The 24,650-nt window shown below is 37.9% G+C and overlaps 4 protein-coding genes and 1 pseudogene across 16 annotated transcripts; 2 read left to right on the forward strand and 3 right to left on the reverse strand.

Moving 5' to 3' along the window:
* The first annotated feature begins 136 nt into the window (after nt 1–136).
* On the forward strand, nt 137–5,074 carry LOC119998096 (protein CIA1-like). Of its 3 annotated transcripts, none has more exons than XR_005468188.1 (10): nt 138–505; nt 1,162–1,308; nt 1,516–1,734; nt 1,863–1,924; nt 2,258–2,323; nt 2,420–2,491; nt 2,915–2,977; nt 3,557–3,621; nt 4,195–4,278; nt 4,792–4,821. XR_005468188.1 is itself a non-coding variant. In XM_038845314.1 (10 exons), exons 1-10 carry the CDS (start codon nt 311–313, stop codon nt 4,861–4,863), a joined length of 1,050 nt encoding a protein of 349 aa, XP_038701242.1. In that variant the 5' UTR covers nt 138–310; the 3' UTR covers nt 4,864–5,074. The 3 variants fall into 3 exon arrangements, 2 of the variants coding, with proteins under 2 accessions (XP_038701243.1, XP_038701242.1); XM_038845314.1 differs by having other exon boundaries at nt 3,557–3,626; nt 4,792–5,074; XM_038845315.1 differs by lacking the exon at nt 4,792–4,821 and having other exon boundaries at nt 137–505; nt 3,557–3,672.
* Nucleotides 5,075–5,973: 899 nt separating this feature from the next.
* LOC119998093 (protein ABSCISIC ACID-INSENSITIVE 5-like) lies at nt 5,974–10,668 on the reverse strand. 5 transcript variants are annotated; one of them, XM_038845302.1, is made up of 7 exons: nt 10,429–10,668; nt 9,821–10,238; nt 7,438–8,523; nt 7,291–7,362; nt 7,163–7,192; nt 6,695–6,805; nt 6,289–6,613 (listed from the first exon to the last, which is right to left on the reverse strand). In XM_038845302.1, the coding sequence occupies exons 3-6, from the start codon at nt 8,476–8,478 to the stop codon at nt 6,710–6,712; spliced, it is 1,239 nt and encodes a 412-aa protein (XP_038701230.1). In that variant the 5' UTR covers nt 8,479–8,523; nt 9,821–10,238; nt 10,429–10,668; the 3' UTR covers nt 6,289–6,613; nt 6,695–6,709. The 5 variants fall into 5 exon arrangements, with proteins under 5 accessions (XP_038701233.1, XP_038701231.1, XP_038701230.1 ...); XM_038845303.1 differs by lacking the exons at nt 6,289–6,613; nt 9,821–10,238; nt 10,429–10,668 and adding an exon at nt 6,029–6,076 and having other exon boundaries at nt 7,438–8,763; XM_038845301.1 differs by lacking the exons at nt 9,821–10,238; nt 10,429–10,668 and having other exon boundaries at nt 7,438–8,761.
* On the forward strand, nt 10,111–10,993 carry LOC119998625 (annotated as a pseudogene).
* A 118-nt stretch (nt 10,994–11,111) lies between these two features.
* LOC119998094 lies at nt 11,112–16,850 on the reverse strand. 7 transcript variants are annotated; one of them, XM_038845307.1, is made up of 7 exons: nt 16,266–16,850; nt 15,358–15,578; nt 13,209–14,734; nt 12,512–12,774; nt 12,210–12,421; nt 11,840–12,101; nt 11,112–11,586 (listed from the first exon to the last, which is right to left on the reverse strand). In XM_038845307.1, exons 3-7 carry the CDS (start codon nt 13,300–13,302, stop codon nt 11,290–11,292), a joined length of 1,128 nt encoding a protein of 375 aa, XP_038701235.1. In that variant the 5' UTR covers nt 13,303–14,734; nt 15,358–15,578; nt 16,266–16,850; the 3' UTR covers nt 11,112–11,289. The 7 variants fall into 7 exon arrangements, with proteins under 7 accessions (XP_038701235.1, XP_038701234.1, XP_038701241.1 ...); XM_038845306.1 differs by lacking the exon at nt 15,358–15,578; XM_038845313.1 differs by lacking the exons at nt 15,358–15,578; nt 16,266–16,850 and having other exon boundaries at nt 12,512–12,715; nt 13,209–13,352; nt 14,388–15,351.
* A 3,213-nt stretch (nt 16,851–20,063) lies between these two features.
* On the reverse strand, nt 20,064–21,568 carry LOC119999037 (protein TERMINAL FLOWER 1). Its single transcript, XM_038846530.1, has 4 exons — nt 21,324–21,568; nt 21,176–21,237; nt 20,884–20,924; nt 20,064–20,557 (listed from the first exon to the last, which is right to left on the reverse strand). Exons 1-4 carry the CDS (start codon nt 21,519–21,521, stop codon nt 20,331–20,333), a joined length of 528 nt encoding a protein of 175 aa, XP_038702458.1. The 5' UTR covers nt 21,522–21,568; the 3' UTR covers nt 20,064–20,330.
* Between the last annotated feature and the right edge of the window lie 3,082 nt (nt 21,569–24,650).

Raw genomic sequence — 24,650 nt, forward strand, 5'->3', positions numbered from 1 at the left:
GTGTTTGACTTTATTTTTTGTGTAATAGAGGTGGGACCGGGCCAATAAAAATGTTGGCCCAACAAATTAATTCCCATTGCATTTGCGCTTACGATCCAAGTGGAAAGATCTTCAAACACAAAATACAAATTACAAGAAAAAAAAACACCGACCCACAGGTAAAGGGCAAGGGGAAGGACCATCTGAAGTTGACTCTCCATTTCCTACTCTTCCTTCCTTCTGCGATCTCTCCGCGATTCACTGTCTTCAACTCGTACGGGACAATTACCGATCAAACCGTCTCCCCCTAATCTCTGCTTTTTGTGAAAAGATGGACTTGTACGACGGCAACTTCGAGCTGAAGGAGATTCAGAAACTCGAAGGCCACACTGATAGGGTTTGGAGTCTCGCCTGGAAACCGACCGCCGGAGTTACTGACATCCCTCCTGTTTTCGCTTCTTGTAGTGGCGACAAGACCGTCCGAATCTGGGAGCAGGATCCCTCCACTCGGTCCTGGAACTGCAAGGTATCGTGACGCACTGTGTTTTCCCTTTTTGATACTGTTTCTTCACTCAGTGACTCTGTGGTTGCCTAGAAGATATGAAAGAAACTGAAATTGGATTGTTGATTTTAGCAACTTTGTTTTATATATGTGTATATATACATATATGCAATTTATCATTATACAGAGCCATTGGGTTGGCAGTAGGAAACTAGCATTTTGTACTAGTAATATCTTTTGCTCAGAGATTCTTCAACTTCAATTTTTTTTTCTCCATATCCATGGAAATAATTAAATATATGTATATTTTCAATAAATAGCTATTAGAATTTTTCTAATTATCGTGCATGCCATCAAATTTATGAAATTTATATTTCTGGTTGTTCAATGGTGATGGATTCAAACCTCTATCTTGAGGGAGGGTGTTGAGGAGCCAACCAGTCAATCAGTGGTGGAACGCAATCAAACATGTCAGATATGAAACCCCTTAATTAAAAATAAGGTTTAAGTGATTTTACGTTGCAAAATAATAATGTTAGCTTCAGTTGAGTGGAGTTTATGTTTCCGCTACTGCTAAATGACAGTAAAATTGTGACACATTTTGTTACTCATGTTAATTTGTGGTTTCATATTGTGACATTTTTGTGTACTTTTCATACTGATAGCACACAATTATGCAGGAAGTTTTGGAAGAAACACACACCAGAACTGTTCGTTCCTGTGCTTGGTCACCATCAGGCAAACTGTTGGCCACTGCAAGCTTTGATGCCACCACTGCTATTTGGGAAAATGTTGGGGGTGATTATGAATGTATTTCCACCTTAGAGGTATTGCTCACCAAATTATTTTTTTTATATAAAGCTGATGGAAAATCAACTCATGTCAGTTGGCCTCCAGTGTCTTATAAATATATGGGAATATTGAAGCATTCACAGAGAGATTGCATACATGAGGGTTCCTTCTATCTTTTGAATTTCTTTTCGTAAAGACATATCAGGTATGGTATTTATTATATCTGGGAATCTGATGTACAGGGACATGAAAATGAAGTTAAAAATGTGTCTTGGAATGCCTCTGGATCTCTGCTTGCTACTTGTGGTCGAGATAAATCTGTTTGGATTTGGGAAGTGATGCCTGGGAATGAATTTGAGTGTGCTTCAGTGTTGCAAGGACATACACAAGATGTGAAAATGGTCCAATGGCATCCGACAGTGGATGTTTTATTTTCTTGTAGCTATGACAACACTATTAAGGTACTACAGAGCTTAAAATGCAATAACTTCATTGTATTTTCATCAATAACCTTAGGTAATTGTTCAATTTTGTGCTGCTATTTTGGCAGAAAGAAAGTTAACATTACCTTGAACATTATCACTCACAGGTCTGGGCAGAGGATGGTGATGGTGATTGGCGCTGCATTCAAACTTTAGGTGAATCCAACAAGTACTACCTTATTGCCTCTCTTACTCTTCTTTCCCTATTTCCCCTCCTTGCTTGTTCTGTCTCTCCACATGTATAGATGTTTGTGCATGTGTGGTGCGTGATTATCTGTTAGTCCATATGTCATTCAGTCATTCTTGTTCTAGCTCCTCTTCCTTTAATTCATTCTTAAAGCATGATCTTGATGTGTTGAACAGTTATGTAGCATTATTGGAAGTTTTACTTGGCCATGCATATTCTCTTGTGTGTGTGCTTTTATAATTTAATGACATATTATCTACTCTTTTTGGTATAAGCCAAATACATCTGACTAAGAAAAACTGCTTTTCTTGTCAGTGGTCACACTTCTACTGTTTGGGAACTTTCTTTTAATGCTGATGGTGACAAACTGGTTACCTGTAGGTATGTAGAAATAATTTATCATTTTCCTGATCCCCAATTCAGATGTTTTTGATTCAGAGGTATTATTAGCATGCTGAAGCTGAACTGATTTTTCAGTGATGATCTTACTGTGAAGATATGGGAAACAGATATCATTGCAAGGCAATCTGGTGAAAGCTATGCACCTTGGTGAGGAATCTGCCACTGGCCCACTGCTTGCATTAATTTCACTATTTATGATATTGTTTGAGATACTCACTCATGAATATATGGAGTCGTATGTAGGATATGGCATGTGTATTTAAAATTTTGAAAATAAGCAAAGAGAATTATTGACACTGAATTTTTGGGGTTTTATACACCTCTCTTACTTAGGTAGTTAGATATATGACACAGACAGTCAAAGGTACTCTAGCACCAAGTTGTTTGGTAATGTATACATGACTGATTTTGTACAGAGGATTGCTTGAGCGGATTTTCTATACCCGTCTCTCACTTTTTCGAGAAACTAACTTTATAGTTATTCCTTTGGTATATATATATATATATAATGCCTTTTTAGAAGTATGTGTGAACAACAATGCTGAGGTTTGTTTTCACGTTTTTTGTTAGGAACCATCTTTGCACTCTCTCAGGTTACCATGATCGAACAATCTTCTCAGTTCACTGGTCAAGGTACCAAATCTTTCATACTTTTTTCTTTTTCTATATTGCTCGCATTTGACTTTGTTTTCTGTTGTGTAATAGTGACATACAAATGCTCTATATTGCATGGTTATCAAAATTGAATTAATAATAAAAGTCTGGAGAAGAGTTTATTTTGAGTTATTTGTATGATTTTCTATTTTCAAATCATTTACATAACTCATAACCTGGCTTCCATTGTTGTTGATGTTATTAAATTCAGCCTAAATGTTGAAAGTCTGATTGACCTTACCTTTAATCATCCTCATTGCCTTAAAGGAGTGATTCTTTGACTAGAGTTTATCTTGGGTCTGGCAAGCTTCACAAATCTGTGTTAATTCATTTGTCTGACTTTATCGGATTAAATCAGAACTTTTCTCGCTGGTGTTCACAAAATTTGTGCTGATTTCATTTGATATGCAGTTCAATAACTTTGTTTAATAAATAATGCTTGCGATGTCTTGTTATTTTCCTCTTGTGTGGTATTATTCTTCCCATAAAGATAATTTTGTTAGCTGTATTCTTTTTTATGTTCGGTCCCTGACTACATTTGCCATGTGAATAAAACAGGGAAGGTATTATAGCCACTGGAGCAGCTGATGATGGCATACGATTTTTTGTGGAGAGCAAAGATGGTTTGGTATTTACGGTTCACTCTGGGATTCTTTTTTTTTTCATTAATTAAAGTAATTACCAACAGAAAGTTCGTACGGTGCTAAGTGTGCTATACTGCTATTCATTCATTCAGTTCTTTCGATCAAGTCCACCTCTCTACATTTAAGAGGGCTGAGATTACCTATTGAAAAAGAAAAAGAGAGAATGCTCAATAGAAGGGGAAGAATGTAGATATGGACACACCTTTTTACATTTTAGGATAGATCATAGATATGGTGCGTAGCAGCTTGCATGTGATTCTTGAAAACAACTGTTACTTGCAGTTAGATGTTAGTGGGACATCTCATTTTTTTGGGTAAATTTCACAATTTGAACTATGTGTTGAATTTGGGCCTCTTATATGTAGGTGAAAACTAATGTAGAGCCAAAATTAATAAATAATGAGCAGATGAGCCAAAACTATGGTAAAAGCATGAATATTTTGTATACAACTTTATGATTTTGACTGTTGGATATCCTATATTCCTTTATCTTGTCGTGGACTCATTATTAGTTTGAAGAAGGGAAATTGATTGAAAGAAAAATTATTGCAGGTTGATGGACCTTCATATAAGTTGTTATCGAAGAAGGAAAAGGCCCATGACATGGATATAAACTCAGTTCAGTGGGGCCCTGGGGTAAGTTTCTTTGATAAATGTAAACTGTAGTCTGGAAATATGTCTTAGAGTACTGTTTACATCATAGTCCATAGAGTTGCAGGACTGATAGGGCTCGGGGGTATGCTCTCATGTTTCCATTTAGATTAACTTGCATGCCTGTTTTTAATGTCATTAGTTTGCTGGTACCAACTATGCGTTCTTGTTTGATTTTATATTTATCGTTTGCTAGACAGTACAGTAGCATCTTACTTGAATCCATTTATATAGTTAAACTACTAGTAAGCTAGGTAAGTACAGCCATAAAGCAGTAGTAGAAGCTTCACTGTTAGCCATTAGGTTTATCTTTTATGTATCATGTTCGCATATGTGTGTGTGTGTGTGAGAGAGAGAGAAAGAGAGAGAACGAGAGAGAGGATTTGTTGAGGAAAAGGATGTCGGCATTGTTGGATGAATTTTGAGTTTGCTTGTCATGGTTATGAACTTACGATTGTAGTCTCACCTGCATCTTTAACGCTGTTGTACCTCTATCAGGAAAACGGTCTACTTGCTTCTGCTAGCGATGATGGTACAATCAAGATATGGGAGCTGACACAATTACACTAATTCAATATTTATTTAATATCTTCAATACCAATTTTATGATGTGTATTATTTCAATAACATTGTAAAAATGGCATTCTGAATCGGTTGCAGTTTGTAAAATAAAATGCATTATGCGTGGCTTTAGGCACCTGTGGCAATGACTGCAGAGAAGGGTATAATTTTCGGCTTATGTATATATCCTGGGTATCACTTTTGCCTATCTTGAATCTCATGGCATGCGAATCCATATTCAATTTCTGCGGGATTTGAAACTGAAACAGAGCATATATTGAGCTGGATCTTTCCGGCAAGCCAACCTGCCAGGCTATGGTGTTAATTGTTTGATAGAAACTTTGCAGCTGAACGGCATTGACTGTTGAGCCCCTGCACCAGTGATATTGTTGTGTCGAGCCATGGTTGATGGTGATGATTGTAGGTTGTGCTTCCGATGTGAGAACTACTAATTCTATGAATGACTGATATCGTGTAATTGCTCCTGGAAGAGGACTTTTAAGTAGAACAAAAGTGTTCCTATGAACTCTGGAGGTCCTGAGTTTGATTTTTACTATTCTATGGGTTTTGGTTCAATTTACTCTGTTGTCATCTGAGGGCAAAGTTTGTATGGTGTCGTACAGAAAATAACAAAAGTGGTGTTTGAAGAGCAAGAGAACCTTGCACACTTTTTTCATAGTAAGTCAAATGGAAAAGGAAAAAAAAATATTTTGTAAAACGGGTCAATTTAATCCTTGTACTTTTTTTCGGGTCATTGAAGTCTCTCTAGTTGCAAAGTACATGGGCTTCTGCGTTACTTCTCTCAAAAAGAAACATACAAAACAATATTATTCAACAACTATTTTCTATCCTTAATCCGGTGGAACTAGCTCTCCTTCCCTTACCGACCAACCAAAGAAGCACGAGCAGAGACAATGCCATTAGGAAGTAAACAAGCATCAAATGCAGAACAATCAATCCAATCCTTCAAGAAATCCTCTTGACCCCATATATGAGGAATCCAAACCCTTCCTCCAACCTCAATTCTATGTCTCTTGAGCCTCTCACGACCATAATCCTCCTGCACTGCCTCCTCCCACTCCCCAGTTTCCTTTCCAATATTATCATCCGCTGACTTTGCCTTGCTATATGCATTCTCCACCAGATTCATGCTGAATATCTTGCAAAGATGAGCTCTGTGGTTTAATATGACTCTCACTGGATACCTGAGCTTTGCTGGCTTCTATTGGAAGTGAGGGAGCTGGATTACTAAGCCTTCACTGTATACTTAAGTTAAGTTAATGAGTAAACTATGAGTATTATATAGATACGGGACGACTTATATTTTGATAAATTTGTTTTTGTATACTTTATTTTCTCCAAAAAACTTTATTTTCTCCAAAAAAATATTCGTACCCATCACCAAAAATGAAGCATTAGGGTGGTGCTGAAATAGTCCCCACTGCTAGTATCTGTGGCACAGCCTGGAAAAGCTTTTGAAATTTGAGTTACAGATATTTATGTAATGTTCTGTAAAAACTTTTAAAAGGTTCCATCACATAATAAATTCGCTAACTGAATAGAAATCTATTGGGTATACCATATGTTACATTAGTGAAAGGAAGAGCAAATAAGTTGAGCGTCCTCGCCGGAAATAGGAGAAAGGCTAAGAAAAACACCAGCAAAACTCTGCGAGCCTTGAGATGCAGAGCGGACAATATAGCTACAAGTTGTTTGCCCATTTTCCCTTTTAACTTCAATTCTTCAATGAAATATTGTATTGCAGACAAGTCAATTGAAGATGAGTGCATATACTTTTGGCATGCAAGAGAAATATATATACATATATATTCTGACCTACCATCTCTTTTTTACTTCAAGGAGGGCAACTTGAATTCCTTCTCATTGTCTTCAGCTTCTCATTTGCCTTCTGTGCCTTTGTTGGAGCTCTGCTGTTCAAATCCTCAAAATACTGCTTAAAAGGAATGGGAAAGAAGATGCATGTAAAACTTCAGTATAGAAAATCTCAAAGCTAGAACAGAATATGATATTCAGATTGGTATGGGATTGACAAAGATGATTTGTATGATTTTATCATATTGTATGAATGGTTTATCAAAGAAAACTGTTGCAACAATGAACTCTTTTTTTTTTAAACTAAGAACACCCGGCCAGCGTACTCTTTGGACAGTTATGCAGGCTTAAAGCTCGGGCGGTCAAATTAAGGCACAACACTTTAACTAACGACAATTAAGATTGGGCCAAAGCCCATCCGCGCAAACCCTACAGACGGGACAAGCCCACGATGTGTTATGTGGATCAAATTCACCTGTTGCTTCTTTTCTCTCTCCAGCTCAGTCTGATGAAGCACAATAAACAAGAAATAAACCATAAACCACACAAACACAGCCAAAGAACATCATCATTTTGACTGATGAAGAGAATTGAAGATCTTACCAGAGCTTGTCTAAGTTGGGCATTCTCTTCTTTTAATTGATTCAACTCTGCTTCCAGTTCAACCGTGTATGCCTGCAAAGCACAAGAAATTAGCAAAAACCCTCAATTCTGTGTCCTTCAAAGATGCTCTTGCAAAGTTTTTTTTACATGTTTTCTGGCTCTAGACCTTGCAGCTGACTCTCTGTTCTTAATCATCCTCCGCTGCCTCCTCTCAACTACCTTCTCCACCGGTCCATCCGCAGTCCTCTTCCTTCCTCTCAATCCACCCATATCCATCCCGAACAGACTCGTCATATTATCAACCTGATTACACATCCCATCCGGCGTCTCTGGACTCAAAGGCGCCGCCGTTCCAATCCCCTGTGCTGGCGGCCCATATCCACCACCATTCCCCATTCTCACACCATAACCTGCCCCAGCTGGAGGACCCACTGGGTACCCATCAGTCCTTTTTCCACCAAAACCCAACTCCTCCACCATAGCCCCACTATAAGGTACAACACCACCGCCGGCGGCTGTCACCGCCACAATCGGCCTGGAAACAAAACTGGGTCCCACGGCAGGGGCGCCATTGCTATTTTGGTAAATCCCGTGCTGAGATTGCTGTTGTGGTGGTGGTATTGGGCATTGTTCCGTTACTACTCCTGCTTTGACCAAGAAATCCTCCAGAGTCATCTCCCCAAAAGTGGGTTCTCGCTGAGCCGTCTCTGGATTCTGCACATTACCAGTGCCAGAACTATCTTCTCCTGGACCCTCGTTCTCTTTATTGTGTATTTCAGACCAAACTTCATCGACAGTTTTCCTGCACAGAGGTGCAGGAAGAGTAAGCGAGCCCTGCCTCGACAAGCTCCGTTCCCTAGCGATTGCTTTATGATTCTCCGATGTGGCTTCACCCAAAGACTGATTTGGTTGAGTGGTATTGATATTGATTTGGGTAATTTCAGCATTGTTGATTGCTTGATTTTCTTCGACAGTCCAGATGCTGGTGAGGAACTCGTCCATGTTCATTGAACCAAAGTTCTTGCCACCCTCGCATAGCGTGTGCTGCAACTCGTCAAGTGTGAGTGAGTAGATTGAAGCTTGTCTACCAAGTGATGTGAGGTGATGGATTCTTTGCAGGTTCTGTTCTGCTTGTAATTGTGATTCGACTTCTTCTGGGGATATCATTTCTAGTTCGAAAACCACCATTTTTCAATCCTCAGTGATTGAAGCTATGGTTGTTCGATTAAACCTCTGTTTGCAGCACAGAAGAAAAGCAACAGGATCAAAAAACAGTGTTACTGTTATGGGAGTCGGGTTTTCTCTCTAAAACAGTAGCTGTAGTACAATTCCTTTCAAATCAGATCAGATCGATCAATCATAAATAAGATAAGAAAGCAAGCAAGTTTATCCACTTTCAAGACCCATTTTACGTGTAAAATCTGCTTCAACCATAATAATCAGTCAATCGCGCATGATCCTGACCAAACCTAAGATTCCAAAAATTGCCAACCAAAGCAATTTTTCATCACTATCAAAGTGCCAATGGGTCCCCAATTGTTTTGGGTTAAGTGGCCCTGCAATAAAATTTCAGGGCATTGTCCTGCAGTTTTAATCACACACGCTAGTCTCTTACCCAAATTTAAAAACCTATGTGTTGTGTGGATGCCATCATTGATAAACAAGCTAAACGTTTATGATTAAAATTATAAAACCCTAAACTGCACGTCTATGATTAAAACCGCAAAAATGTTGCAAAGATGCAGGATAGAGTTCTATTATTAAAACTGCACAGGGACAGACATTGTAGAGACTTCTACTGCATGCCCCTCGTCCCAATTATTTTTCTTTTATTTTTTACTCTGACATTGCCGTCAAGTTGTCCAATACACAAGCACTACTGCAGTAGAAACTTATCTCCGCCAATGAAAACCGAGAGCAGCTGGAAAGAGATTGATTAGTCCAAATTGGAATTCTCAAACTTTATCACGTGCATATATTTATAGAGATAAGATCATAAGAGAGAGTCCACTTGCAAGGAATTTTCAAACTTGGGTTGGGTGGATATGGATTAGAAAAAGCAAGAGTAAGAGCATGAGAGCATCTTTCCTTTTACGGTGAGCTTTTAGTGTGCCTGTTTCACAAGTTCTCTTTGGCCCCCATCAAATCATGATCATGTATATGTGTGTGTGTATACATAATTGGGGAAAATAAATTATTCATTCACTATTGCTTTGTTAGGTAGCATTAGTTTACCTATAGATTGAACGTTAAGTGAGAGATTTATTTGTGCACAGGCTCTCGATGAATTCGAGTTTAGTTTCATAATAGATTCCAAAAAAACAAACTTGTATGTTAGATCACGAAATTTACTAACGAGCCTACACACGTCGATACAACTAAATAGGTAAAGGACCACGATGATCTATTTAACATGAACAAATTTAAATGTCAAGCATAATAACAAACAATATCAACACAATATTACTGATACCCACGAGAGGAAAATATCTCACAAAACAATAAAAAAGAGAGATAAATTAGCACACACCTTGTTGAACCCAAGAAGCTCAAAACAAACAGTTGAGAGTTTTTCTTTATTAATCAAATGCAGCTCTAACTCTACTCATCTTTAGAGGAGACCAGCTCTTCATTTCATCTATGGGGAGACTTGGAGAGTATCTTCTTACATTGGCCCTTGCATTGAGGGAGTTGAAAGAAACTATATGGGCTTCCAGAAGAGTGGGGCCCAAAGTAGATTATAAGTCACTTCCATCAAAACATAAGTATAGCCCTAATATATATGGAGCAGGAGCCTCTCCCTAAATTAGTTTCCAAGGCATGGCGTTCTCGACACGTATCTACCATGTGTCCTGCTAAGACTCGTTGACATTGTGCTTTGGGTCTCCCAGAACAACACGTGTCTTTCCCTTCATCTTTGTCAGAATTCCCCAGTTTTTGGGTTGGGCCTGAATATTTTATAATGGGCTTCATCAATGGGGAGTTATACGGTATTCACTTGCCTAAAATGTGAATTCTGCAAAGTGTATAAGGAGCCTATGCTACGTACATGCGAATAGTAAAGTAGCTTTATTGTAAGTTAATTAGTTCTTGTTCTCCTTATATAAGAAACCACACTTAGTCAGCAAGAAAATGTACCTGAAACTAGCAGTTTTCTTGGCAATTCTCTCTTTTCATGGCCATCTCACAATGGCCTTAGATCCTGACCCAATTCAGGATTTCTGCCTACCAAACCCAAATTTGATTCCTCCAGCCCTGCTAGGCTCACCACTCTCCAATGCAAAAATGTCACAGTAAGTAACCACTAGCCACTTGGGATGTCATTTGCAAGAGCTTATCTTAAGGCTGGTTCAGTTAATCCACCACTTTTTCATCCAAGCAACGGGAATCGCGTATGTCAGTGCAAGGAGGTGTTTATTCGGGCTCTGTGGATTCAACTAATCGGGTTTTCGCTTGAGTACTTGAGGAAGGCGAGGTCATGGCACATCCAAGAGGGTTACTGCACTTCCAAATGAATGTTGGTAAGAAACCTGCAACCATTTTGGGAGTTTCAATAGCCAAAATCAAGGAATGCAAAAAATCCCATCTGCCATTTTCGCGTCTGGGATTGATGGAAGTGCTCTTGGAGAAGGCTTTTGGGTTGAGTCCTAAGCAGATTGAGATTATGAGAAGAATGTTTGACCCCAAAAGGACTGTTAGGTAAGGACACACAGAAGAAGCACTACATTTTTCACAGTTTGTCACTGTAATATGCATATGCAGTTATGCACACATGCACAGAAAGCTTAAAAATAATAAAAAAGAGCACAAGACTGAAAACATTTGTCTCCCCAAGATATCTGAAATAAATTTATTCCACGGATTGATGTCTTGTCCAATTTTAGAGCAGAAACGACAATCTTACACAAGAGATTCAAACTCTAATCTGTAGAGCCAGAAATTTATCCTAACAAACCATAGGAGGACAGAGACAAGAAACAATCCATTCAAATTTTTATCCTACTTACGCCAAGTTAGCATTGTCTTTATGACAGCATCGCACATCCCATCAACATAAGGTAAAAGATGTCCGGAACCTGATACCTCATGATAGTGAATCCAAGGAAGCCGTTGAGCAATGTAGCGCTGCAATGCGACTGGCACAATCCGATCTTCATCCCCTTGCCATAGGTGAACAGAGACTTCACTGCTTGGAAATGGATTTTGTAGATCCATAATATCAAATTCCCAGCTCCCAAATGAAACTTTCATGTCACGGATGATAGATTCATGCACTCCTTGCTGTCTTACCTGCGCCTGAAGGAATTACAAATGAGAAATGACTACAATGCAGACAACCAGTGGTGATGCTCAAAACATATAGTAGCTGTTTTGACAGCAACAGGAAAGGTACTTTCCTGGTTTGTTTTGATGTTTTGCCTAGAGTGTCCTCTTCCCCAAAGTTACATTTAAAAAAAAAAATAAACAGCTCTTTCAAAACTTAAATCAGTCTGTTAGCGATTTTTATCCTTTAGACAACGAAAAACTTTTGGTTGAGAGAGATGAATACCACATGAGTTCGTCCTCGAATAATCTTGGGAGCAACTTGTTTATCTTGGGCAGAAAGAACTTCTCTATGAGCTGCAGCACTGGAAGAAGAGAATAACTTTTGAGTCATCCACCAGTCCAGTAGCCAAGGAGCATAGTGGGCGATATGATCATTCCATTGGTCTTGGGGTAATTGTTGGTTGTAAGCTTCTGCAGATAAGTTTGCAGGAAAACCAGGCCACCAATAGTTAATAGTCGGAGCTATTAGTGTCACTCCTGCTAGCCTATTCAAGTACAAATTCACCTCATATGAGATAAAAAAGAATATATAGCATGCTCCATTTCAAAAACACATTCACTTAATCACATTGTCTCTTTTCTATTAAATATACCTATGAGGGATGTACTTGAGGACCCCCCAAGTCAACTGCGCACCCAGGGAATACCCACTGACATAGAATTTGTACCCTAATCTCAATTTATCAGCTAGCTCTTCAATATCCAAACTCAGGCTCTTCACTGATTGTTTTGGATGAGGATCACTCTCTCCATAACCGGGTCTGTCGAAAGACAATATGTAAACACCTAGTTCTTGAACAAGTTCCTAAATGAAACCACAGTCACATTTCAAAGCTAGTTAAAAGGTTAAGAAGACACATAAGGATAGAAAGAAAATGAACAAATGAACATTTACCGGAGAAATAAAGGTAGCAATAACAGCATCATGCCTGCAAGTATCAAAGGGATGGACAAAGATAATTTTGTGCTTGGCCACACGTTTTGAAACACCATGCTCTTTGTAAGCCAAATGTCTTCCATCGCTAAGCTTTATTCTTGGTGCTGTAACAGGGGGGCCATCTGGAGTGCCACATATCTTGGGGAGTGGAGGTTTGATTGCCTGATAAGCCCATGCCAAGATCCCAACAAACAAAACCGCAAATACTTTCCCAAATGTCACTGAAAATTGAATTCTAGGTTAAAACACAGTTCTACGGTGGAAAACTACATGCTAGGATTATCTCCATTGACGTATACCCTTCGATCAGGGAATTTGATAGCATCTGGGTCCATCTGTGTATCCTAATCTCTTAATTCCTTTTTATTTAATCAATTTGAGACTCTAAAACACATGCGTATATCAATAATCACATGCATATACCAGTTCTAGGTATTCATTTTTCCGATTATCTTTCACAGTACATTACAACCTACAATCTAATGCCTTTCTTCTTCCGTGTGTGCACAGCATACAATCAATGAGAGTAGAATTTCATTGAGAAAGAAAGATGCAGTTTTAGGACTTATAAATGCTAGCACATTAAAAACCAAAATTAAAGGCACAATTCCATCACCAACAGATCAAACGGGACGGGAAATGAAACTGAACTAACCAGAATGAAGCTTGGAAAAGCTGTTCCGCTTGGTTCTCCTGATCGGAGGCTTCGCTGAGGGCGCATATGTCTTCCTTTTCGTTCCGGTTGCCATTGCTACCCCCCTCAACACAAACTCAGATAGGATTATAGTGTCTGCTCTGCCTGTATTAATAGTGTTGTTTTGCTCTATTGGAAATAAAACAATTTTCCTACTTTAAAACTTGCCATAGATATTCTACCATATATGGCAATTGCAAGGGAAGTCTATACCAAAACACACAAGGACACTGCTGGTACAATGCATAAGTACATTATTGAAATATTTATTGGTTTCGTACAATGAGAAGGAGATATTTTAGTAAGTAATTTCTAACAATCTACCAAACCCTGTTTTGGGAACAATGAAGTTTGACCGGATGCATAACTCAACCTAGGACTCCTGCTAAGGTGTAGGCGTGTAACAAATGCTCTTTAGCCTACAAGGGCATATCTTATGGATTACCAAAATTAGATAATGCTCTGTGTGCAGAAAACCTTCAGGCACATCTGGTTAATGGGCTTTGACAAAACTAGGGTCGGCACAGCTCAAATTTGGATAAAACCCTGGCTCAAATTTAGGCATGATTAGGTGTCCAGGCTTGGGGTTTTCTGTTTTTCTTTTTTTATTTGGGGGAGGGGAAGGATTACTGGATAGGCTCTGTTGTGGTTACTTTGGGCAAAATTCAAACTGAGGTCTTAGAACTATAATTTTGACTGAGCTTTAAAAATATAAAATTGAGAACAATTACTCTTAGGTCAGGCTGCTGCGGGGCAAGTTCAACTCCAATATTATTATTACACATGAACTCTCAGATACACAAAACGAGATAGACACAAGATCCATCCCAAATGAACACACACATACACGGACAATCCAGCTCATTAGGAAAGCAGCCACCTACATTTAATTATACTAATCACAAATATAAAGAAAGCATAGATACTAACTTATAAATCAGTAAAAAGATTTTGTCCATTACATATCAAATAAAATTTCCCATGCTTAGTGACTGCTAGACCAATTCTGGAGAGGAAACCGCGATCTTACACCACAAGTTCCAACACTGTTATGCATTCGCAAAAATCTAAATATTCCACAAAACAAAAATGTTGAATATAATCTCAAACTTCAGGTCTCAGACAAGAAGCATAAAAAACCTGAAAGCCAGTCCACTGCGCATGTGAAAGCCTACTACTCCCCAGTTAACATTGCCCTTATGATGGTGTCACACATCCCGTCAATATTAGGAAAAAGATGCCCGGAACCTGGTAACTCATGATAGTGAATCCAAGGAAGCCATTGGGCAATGTAGCGCTGTAGCATGACAGGCCCAAGCACATCTTCATCCCCTTGCCACAGGTGAAAAGAACCTTCTTTGTTTGGAAATGGGTTCCCAAGATCCATAGGATCGAATTCCCAGCTCCCAAATGCAACTTTCATGTCACGGATAATAGATTCATGCACTCCTTGCTGCCTTACCTCTGCCTGTATGACTGAGAAGCAACTACAGGGAGAAATATCATAATTATGATAACTTAAAATCCAATTGACAAAGAAAAAGACACAAGATCTCAAAAAAGAAAAGCGAGAAATTGTATGGGTTAAGACTTTCAGTTGAAAACTGATAAGAAAATCTTTTAGAATCTAAAGTAACAATAAACCTTAGGTCAGAACTAATGACAACCCGAACCACTAACCTGGATATACTGAGGATTTCAAACCCAGCCATGTCTTATAAAATATGCTTCTCTTACCAGTGGACCTAGTACTAGTCAACTATGTTATTTTATGAGGAACAAGATACACGAGAAACGAAAACAGTCAAAAACACACACACAAACAATTTATTAGGAGTCAAAACCTATAGAAGGACTATATCCTATACTCTCATCAGGCACGTGGTTTGGTGGTACTTCAGCCCCTCTGTGGGATGGCAGTCCCCAAGTCAAATAAAGAAATATCCAAGAAGCCTTAGAAATTTCATGATAACATCATACCAGTCAAACCAGTGTAGTTATTCAAACAAATAGATGTTACTCGCTATTCGTTTTACAGACTTTCATGATATTGCCACATATGTAGGACACAAGAACTAATGCAAAAAAGGGCTTGTAAATAGAGAAATACGGCATGCATTCTTTGTTAAGAAGTCCTTGCTGCAACAAATAGATTTTGAGTCATCCACCAGTCTATTAGCCAAGGAGCATGGTGAGCAACACGAAGTGCCCATTGATATTGAGGTAACTGCCGATTGTAAGCCTCTATAGATAGGTTTGCAGGAAAACCAGGCCACCAGTAGTTAATAACTGCTGATTGTAAGCCTCTATAGATAGGTTTCCCAAAGATTCCTGAAAACTGAGTGCTAAGTTAAAACACGTCCAGGATGATGTCAGTTCCAAAATGAATGAAGACAAGGAATGTGATTATAGCATTGACAAAAGCTAAAGATGAAAAGAGTATGAAAGTCCAAAATATTCCCTGAGAACCTAATATTTTTCATTTTGCTGACTGGAAAGAGAAAATCATTTCCGAACATTGCGAGGGATTCCAGCAACAAATTACCAAATCAAAGTCTTACATTGAATTATCAACGTTAGTTACCAAATAACATATGTTGCTTTTGCCAAACCTACATCTCATTCAAGCAATTTCCAACATCATGCAATTCTATGACGGTCATCCCCAATTCCGAACACTAGTTGTGCTCCAAAAACAATGCAATCATTTGACACGAATGCTAGCACATAAGAAGTCACGAGACCAAGATTTCCATAGGTAGGAAACTTATAATAACCAGCCAATAACGTTAAAAACACTATTGAATTTCTCGGTTCTAAAAATTCCATATTCATTTCATTCAATATTTTAGGTTTTATCACGAAAAACTAATGAAATAATAAGGTCTAATCTTCCAGGTTCATGTTCTATTCTCAAGCAGTTCTCTCAGCGACCAAACAAACGAAAATGATAACGAGAAAAGGTGAATATTCAACACGCAATAGATCAGATGGAACAGGAAATGAAACAAAACCTACCAGACGGAACCTTAGAAGTGCTGCTTTGCTTGTTTCCCCTGGTGTGGACCCTCGCCGATGCTGAGAGATAAAATTAAGAATCCAAATATTATTTCCAACTTAATTCATACATGTTAAACACAAGCAAATATATACAACTTTCTTTAACAGCCTAACAATATATATGGTAAACAATCCTATCACTTTGTTTGTTGCACGTTAATCTTCATGACTAGATAACTAGTTGTTGAAGATAAGATCGAAGCTTCTCTTGTGCAAGATCAATGATCTGTAGAGATTTGTTCACTTCTCCGTTTGATGATGTTGATCTGATAAGGACAGGAGTAAGCTTGTAGTTGAACCATCTTTTGTCTTGAGCAAGTCTCACCTGAACCGAACATATCACCAAGTATATCTCACTTTGAACCATTTGAGGACCCATGAGGAACTTCCTTATCTCTCCACTGCCTTATCTCCCCATATTGTAACCTTATCTCTCCATGAAACTTCCTCATCATTGTGGTCCTCATCCATATGATGTTTGGTTTGGTCAGCAGAGGATAATTCGTGGATTTCCTCCCTCAAACGCAGCCGAGGTTGGAGGCTAAGTTTGGTGCGGAAGTATGACAATTGTGCTTTAGACATGGGCTTCGTAAATATGTCGGCCAATTGGTTCGTAGTGGGAACATACTGAGTAATAAGTTGACCAAGTGCGACTCGCTCGCGAACAAAATGATAATCCAACTCAATGTGTTTGGTTCGTGCATGAAAGACAGGATTAACAGTCATATACAGGGCGCTCATGTTGTCACAAAATAGTATTGGTGGTCTGCGGATTGGAACTTGCAAATCCTTCATAAGAAATGTGAGCCAAGTAAGCTCAGCAGCTGTATGAGCCATGGCGCGATATTCCGCTTCCGTACTAGAGCGAGCAACTGTAGTTTGTTTTTTTGCACACCAGGAAATGATATTGCTGCCAAGGAATGTACAGTATCCTGTCATGGAACGACGCGTGGAAGAACATCCAGCCCAATCTGCATCAGAGAAAGCACATAAATCAAGTGTAGTGTTAGACGAGAAATGTAACCCATACTCAATCGTTCCTTTAATGTAGCGTAAAACACGTTTGGCCATTTTGAAGTGTGCAATTGTAGGGGCATGCATGAACTGAGGACCCATGAGGAAGTCTTAATTTTATCTTGGTATCGAAGCTTCTCTTGTGCAAGATCAATGATCTGTAGAGATTTGTTCACTTCTCCGTTTGATGATGTTGATCTGATAAGGACAGGAGTAAGCTTGTAGTTGAACCATCTTTTGTCTTGAGCAAGTCTCACCTGAACCGAACATATCACCAAGTATATCTCACTTTGAACCATTTGAGGACCCATGAGGAACTTCCTTATCTCTCCACTGCCTTATCTCCCCATATTGTAACCTTATCTCTCCATGAAACTTCCTCATCATTGTGGTCCTCATCCATATGATGTTTGGTTTGGTCAGCAGAGGATAATTCGTGGATTCTGAGGATATCTTCCGATTCGTCCCGGCAGCCATTTCCATCAGAGTCGTCTCTCTCAACAACAAAGAACCAAGAATTCAGAGAGGAAGAAACAAGATGCTCATTCGGAGAGAGATTGATGCGGAACTCTGCAAGTACACGCTCTGCTTGGGATGTGTGTCTGCAGTAGTTTGGTTTTCGGTTCCGTTAGCCTGCCACGTGTCTCCCCTCACGTATTGGGTTTCTTATTAAACAAACAAAGCTGTGTGGGTAGACTTGGGCTGGGCCTACGAAGAGGAAATCATCAGCCTAATAGCTCACCCAGCCCGGTGAAAACATGATCCTGGGCCGTTATATTTGAACATTGGGCTGTGTTTTTGCAAAGAAGATAACCCAATTTGAACTTCGGGTTGGGCTTGTTTTCAGGACATTGGATTTGAGCAGGGAGTTTAGCCCAATCATCAAACCCAATCCAACATTGGAATCAAACGAAAAATAAAGCCCAGCCTAAGTCTGACATTTGATCCACCCCTCTACTTCGGTACTTTCAGATTCAGCGTGTTAAATTGGGATTTGATGGCTCCGCAATTCATTTAAACTCATAAAGTTTACAATTTGAATTCAATGATTTAGAAGTTGTGTCACATCACACCGTATTTTATTTTTCTATTTTTATGATTGTTTGAATTTTTCTCTCATCGTTAGATGTGAATTATAAACTCTAAAAATTATGGAACCCCCAAATCTATTAAATTGATGTACATGGATGATGAATATACTTCATAACATGAAGTGAAATAACTAACCGAGACATTTGGTTCATAATTAAACGAGTGTGAGTGTGAGTGAGAATTGAACTTGTGGTTCATAAAATTTAAAGCACAATAAGCCTTTAGGGATAATATAGTTTTTTTGCCAAATATTCTCATTCCTATTCTTTTGTTACAATATTACACCCACTAAGTTATATTATATAACAATGACACATAATGGGAGACACCGCCAATGAAATTGAATTATTATGTGTCGTAATTCAATGAAACTAATGCAATAAAAACAAGTAACGGTGGTCTATTACGTTACGTACGTTATACACAATTTTAGTAAACTCTCTCAAGGCTCCCACTTTCCAATATCTATGTGAGAAGATTTCACATGCGAAATATGAAGTCCTCTTACCATTCTCTCTCATTTTCTCTCTACTAATGCTACATTTGTTTCATGGAAAATAAAATCTTAGAAAAATAATATTTATGTTTTTCAGTGTTTGTTTGATGGAAATTGATAAGATCAAGAAAAAACAACTAAAAATCATCATGAAAAATTCACTATAACCTAAGTAAAACAACATTCCATTTTAAAGATGGTATGTTGTTTTCCACCATGATTGCAACCTTATGTGCTTATTAATTTATATGCCGGATATAATATTTTTTGCTCATTGATCAAATTTTGGAGTTTTAATATGTATCTTTAGGGTTTGTAAATTCTGTATCCATAATGCTATAGCGGTTTGTTTGTTTCTTTTAAATTTACGTTTTCCACCAAACAAACACTGGAAAATGTTAGCAATGTTTTTGTTTAAACAATGAAAATTAGTTATTTTTTCATGATAAAATTTTCATTTTCCATAAAAAGGTTGGTTTTCCTCAAAACAAATAGAGCATAAGACTATAACCAAAAGGCCTTTGAGTTTTGAGTTGTGGAAGCCAAAAGGTAACTCTAGTAGCCAACTCATAGTTTCACGGAGAGGCCATATCTAAAAGTGTTGGATCAAAGGAGGCTCACTAACACACCCAACGATCTTATGAAGATTGAATATTTCTGCTAAGGTATATCTTTAATCCGATCTACCGTATATATGTTATACGCATGCATTTCTCTACACCTTTGAATTCTCACTTACCTTCCTACACCAATTAAATATTGAAATTACGAAAATTCTCATTCTCATTCTTGTTCTCGTTCTCTTTCCCGTTCTCCCGACTAACGAAAAATGCCATAAGAGAAATCATTTTGTTCGTGGAATAGGGATTCGTTACTTTCAAACTATATAAAGGACGATGCCGACATATCTTTGGCACGATTTCAGGATCAAATCTTTTTAGACAGACAAAGACGTGAAGAAAACCTGGCACGCATTTAGAACCCACGGGAAATGGAAGCCTTTATTAAAAAAGGGACATAAAATAATTGGAACTAACTGAAGAGGGAATCAAATCATCCAATCAGCTCATGCCACGTTAAAGTTTAATTATTCTCTTGTTGAAATTGACAACACATGTAACACACAGAGACATACATACAAAGCCTAATCACAGTCCTTTCAATGTGACAGTACCACAAGCTATAAATAGAAATAAACTTTCACAGTTTCACACAAGGACTAATCTAATCAATTACCACAAATGATATGATTATTCGAAAATGACAAATTTCTCAATAATTGGGTTGAACGTACGAGATTCAAGTAAATTCGAATGCTCCACATTTCTTACATGATACACTTGAAATTCTATACGTACAATTCAATGATTAGGATTACTGAAATACCAATTGATGGAATCTCTATCGTTATTGGATGATGATTAGCGTCTTCTAGCGGCTGTTTCTCTTTGCGCATTGAAGTAAACAGCAGCAACAGGAAGGCCAAGATCGTTTTCAGCAGCAAAACTTCTGGTGTTGAAGTTGTTCCTCGAACAAAGTGGGTTATTACTCACTATTGTTTCTCTGCGTTTCTGCTTGAACAGAACAAACACAAACCTGTGGATCCCTATATTAGGCCTTGGGATTTCATAGCTCACCACTTCTCTTCCTGTTAATTAGTCATAAGAAACAATATTTAACACCCAAAGAACATTCTTTCACAAAGAAATATCAACTCTCTCTCTCCCTCGTTTGATAATGTGAAACTCACCCAACTGCCCACCGAACAATTGATTGGTAAATCCAAGGCTACATGGTCCATGAAAGACCCTGCAATGCCCCCCATGGACCAGTTGAGAACTGGGCCGAGGCCAAGTGGAAAGCTAACCATGGTGTCATCCGTACACACCGTGATCAAGTTCACTATCTCAGCCAACAATCCGTTGTTTATCTCTCTCTATCTACATCAAAGTTTATAATTAATTAAGGACTTACCAAATGTGGCATCCGTTGTGCCTGGAATGTCTGTCACTAGCCTGTAAATGGTGATGAGAACTATCAACTATATATCACTACCCATATATATATATATATATGCTAGCTTAAGTTTTATGATAATGATATGCAGAATTAACGCATTAGATGGCAGCCGACAATTGTTTCAAGAGATCCTGTAATTGGACTGACAGTCAAGATCTCCCTAACTATCTAAGTAGCTAGGGTTCCGAATTCTGATGGTTTTGATGCAACAATTCCAAAATTGCATGAGTTTATAGCTAGAGTGTACCAGTGCAGATGCTCCCTCAAATAAGGATCACTAGGTCCAGGAAGATCTGGATCAGTCATCACCTGCAAACAACAGGAAAATACTTAGACATCCACACACACACACACACATATATATTCTGTACTGTGGAGGCAGAAAGCAAGCATACCAGAGTAAAGAAGGATCTCATGTCACCTTCTTGAATCAGAACCCTAGGTTTAGTTGCAACAGCTGAAGGAAAAAATTCATGTCCATTGTTCACCTGCTTGTTGTTGTAATATACGCTCATTTTTATGCTTGGAATGAAAGGCTCAAGAACATCTCCTATCACTCTCCCTACTATCAGAGGCTCCAAAGATCTTGCCATTTTAATTTATTTTTCTGAGAGAGCTAGAGAGCTAGAGAGAGAGAGAGAGGGAGGGAGGGAGGGAGGGAGAGGGAGGGAGGGAAGGAGAGCCTTTAGGGCTGATATACACAGTTATACACACAGTACTAGAACCTTTCAAACTCAAGAGGATTTTTAGTATGGAAGCATATATAAAACCCATGTACTATTATATATATATATATACACACACACATGATTAGCCAACCAGGGCAGAAAAAGAGAGTGGAATTTAACATACATGGTATATAAACCATTGGACAATAATTAATGTTCTCTCAAGCGCCAATCCCTCTCTCTGTGGCACATCAAAAGAGGGAGTTGCATTTAGTTAATTAATTCATTAATTATCTTGTAATTATATAATTAATTACTTTATTGTATATATGTGCATCTTGGGTCCCTGGAATTGGTTCTTGATTGTTGATTGGTTTGTCATCCTTAGTTATATAATGTGTGTAAAAAAAGAGAATTGGGTCACAAATGAAACTTGTGGGTATAATACTGCACTAAGGGAGATTCTAAATATATATATCATCTATTCATCATTAAAAATACGTCCGATGCAATGCAACGCTATTGAGATACGCTAATGTCAACCTTTGTTTTATGTATCTGGATTCTGATGCAACGCGTCTCGTGCAGAAAATGTTTCAACGAATTTCTCATTTTGACTCGTGTTCATAAGAATTGTACACTAGCTACTGGAGTTTTTTTTTACCCAAATAACATTGGTGACTTAAATATATACCCATATAACACTAGGTATAATTTTATTATAAATATAGCACTCCACGCCAGTGTAAATGACATGATTGTAAAAAAACTAAACTAGTCATGCCTGTGTGAATGACGTGAAGTGCTATTTTGATAATAAATTTGAGGAGAGTATTATATTGGTATTTACTTATGTGAAGTGCTATTTTTGTAAAAAAAAAACTCATAGCTATTGATCTACCACAACCGTTCTCCTTTATCCGGACTTGGAATCCGTTGCAACATAAATAATAAAAGGTAAAAGAGCTAAGTTCTTTGAAGTTGCTTTATGAGGATTCAAACTAGAAAACAAACCTAGCTTTTGCATTTAAGGTAATGAAAAGAACCTTTTTTCTCATCGGACATTCCAAAATTGTATCTAAAATATTTTAAGACAAGAATAATGACTAGATATATATTCCTTTCAGATGGGTCATAAATCGTAATGGTATAAAGTAACTCCACCAAAATTGTCCAAGCAAGGTGTCCTTGGTTATTTCAAAGAGACAACAATAATAAAAAATAAAAAAAAAGAGACAACAATAAACATATATATATATATATATATATATATATATATATATATATATATTAAGGGTCTTAATTAGATCTGTAAAGGGTCCCAAGAGCCAAGATTGGCAAATACGTAGCTGTAGAAGGAGGTGACTTTCCCCAAAACTAGTGGCCAAAATACTTTTTCTGTGTTTCTCACTCCCGCTGGACCTCATTTTATAATCTCTCATTTATAAAATTAGCACTTCTCTTATTAAAAAAAGAAAAGAAAAGCAAAGAAACTGAATTATGCCTTTCACATACAAAACCTTTAAATTTTTGTTTATGTGATCACTTTAATTTGCTCTCTCTCTCTCTCTCTCTCAATTTTGGTCTTGGTTTTTTTTTACTAATTTATGGCTCCAAAATTTCATGCGTTAAGTTTTATAGATTGAAATTCTACTTACGGGTTTTTCCTATCGAGGATTCTATAGCTTTGTATGCTTCATGTTGCATCTGTTGATTCAAGTCCGCGTTTCTATTACTAGAATAAAAAAACAACTAGTTATCAGCATCAAACACCTTGTGATTCCATGAACCAAGTGCTAGAGATTGAATCTTTTGTTCTTCTTTTTGAGTTGTTCAAGATCTATCTTGACTAATAATTCTTACAAAGAATTTCTCATATGAGATGGAGACAACGTGGTTGTATTCTTACTTCTTAGGATTAAGACTCCTTAATTATCCAAGTTAATTGAGAAGGCTACATTGGTCGAGCTGATTCAAGCCTATTTTGGGCGACCCTATTCGAACCCAATTTCCAACAACGACATACCAAATCAGGAATTGCAAAGGAATTTGTATTGTCGTATGTGTGAATTGGCTCATGACTTGCATTTTCTGGGCGGAAGCAGCATGACAGGATTGAGTTTCTTTGTGTATTAATTTTGCCAGAGATGGAAGTATATTCATTAGGGCGTGGTGCCCATCAATCAGCTGAAGGAGCCGATGGATTGGGCAGCTGCTGTCCGAACAGCAAATGGTGTTGTCCGGACAGCTATCCCAAAGCTGCTTTGGGGACAGCCCTTTTAAATTGAAACTTGTAGGTTTTTGACACCCAATTCGAGAGTGTGTGCCGTTTTGAGAGAGAAGATATTGCGCAACGCACATGAGAAAACACTTGAGAGTGTGAAAGAATCCAAGAGATGGGCGAGAGAGCAGTTCCTAGATACCAATTATCTTATGTGTGGGTGAGTTCATATCTTTGTAGTCTTCTCCATATTGTTATTGTGAGAGAGAGCTTGAGTGAACAAGACATCATCTAGAGTGTTTTTGTTCTCCTTGTATTGACGAGTCTCTCAACTTGTAACTTCTCCAAACATAGTGAAATCGATCACTGCTGCCCGTGGACGTAGGCTTTAATTTGCCGAACCACATATATCATTTGTATTATTTAGTGCTTTATTTTAGTTATCTATAATTGTTAGCTGGATTTGATATTGTTTTAGTCCCTTGATTTGTGAGTTGGTGATTTAACACAACAGTATGTAACTATATATGTTACCAAAACTGATAGTGTAATTTTTTTTGTAATTGTTAAGGGACCTTACTAATAAAGAAAGAACCAACTCCTTAATTATTATTTTTTTAAATAGCATAGAGAATTACGTTTGTGGTTAGAATTAAACATTGAATACATATACCTAACCCAACTGATTGCCAACCGAACCAACTCTCATTGGTAAGTCCTCAATTATTCTTCAAGTTAAGACAATTAATAAACAGTCTATGAACACAGCCTTTAGAAATTAACTAACAAATTTTTGTGTATATGGATCATTTCCTCTGTACTCTCCTGGCAAA

This window comes from Tripterygium wilfordii, chromosome 5, assembly GCF_013401445.1.
Source record: "Tripterygium wilfordii isolate XIE 37 chromosome 5, ASM1340144v1, whole genome shotgun sequence".
Classification (NCBI taxonomy): domain Eukaryota; kingdom Viridiplantae; phylum Streptophyta; class Magnoliopsida; order Celastrales; family Celastraceae; genus Tripterygium; species Tripterygium wilfordii.

Coding starts and splice junctions, on each gene's coding strand:
- LOC119998094 (XM_038845306.1), bottom strand. CDS start 13,302: ATGGCAACCGGAACGAAAAGGAAGACATATGCGCCCTCAGCGAAGCCT. Junction 12,775..13,208: donor CTTTTCCAAGCTTCATTCTG/GTTAGTTCAGTT, acceptor TTCAATTTTCAG/TGACATTTGGGAAAGTATTT. Junction 12,102..12,209: donor CTCAAGTACATCCCTCATAG/GTATATTTAATA, acceptor GTACTTGAATAG/GCTAGCAGGAGTGACACTAA.
- LOC119998096 (XM_038845314.1), top strand. CDS start 311: ATGGACTTGTACGACGGCAACTTCGAGCTGAAGGAGATTCAGAAACTC. Junction 2,324..2,419: donor GACAAACTGGTTACCTGTAG/GTATGTAGAAAT, acceptor CTGATTTTTCAG/TGATGATCTTACTGTGAAGA. Junction 4,279..4,791: donor CAGTTCAGTGGGGCCCTGGG/GTAAGTTTCTTT, acceptor TACCTCTATCAG/GAAAACGGTCTACTTGCTTC.
- LOC119998093 (XM_038845303.1), bottom strand. CDS start 8,478: ATGGTGGTTTTCGAACTAGAAATGATATCCCCAGAAGAAGTCGAATCA. Junction 7,363..7,437: donor GGTCTAGAGCCAGAAAACAT/GTAAAAAAAACT, acceptor TGTGCTTTGCAG/GCATACACGGTTGAACTGGA. Junction 7,193..7,290: donor CCCAACTTAGACAAGCTCTG/GTAAGATCTTCA, acceptor GTGCTTCATCAG/ACTGAGCTGGAGAGAGAAAA.
- LOC119999037 (XM_038846530.1), bottom strand. CDS start 21,521: ATGGCAAGATCTTTGGAGCCTCTGATAGTAGGGAGAGTGATAGGAGAT. Junction 20,925..21,175: donor TTGAGGGAGCATCTGCACTG/GTACACTCTAGC, acceptor CACCATTTACAG/GCTAGTGACAGACATTCCAG. Junction 20,558..20,883: donor CACAACGGATGCCACATTTG/GTAAGTCCTTAA, acceptor ACTAATTAACAG/GAAGAGAAGTGGTGAGCTAT.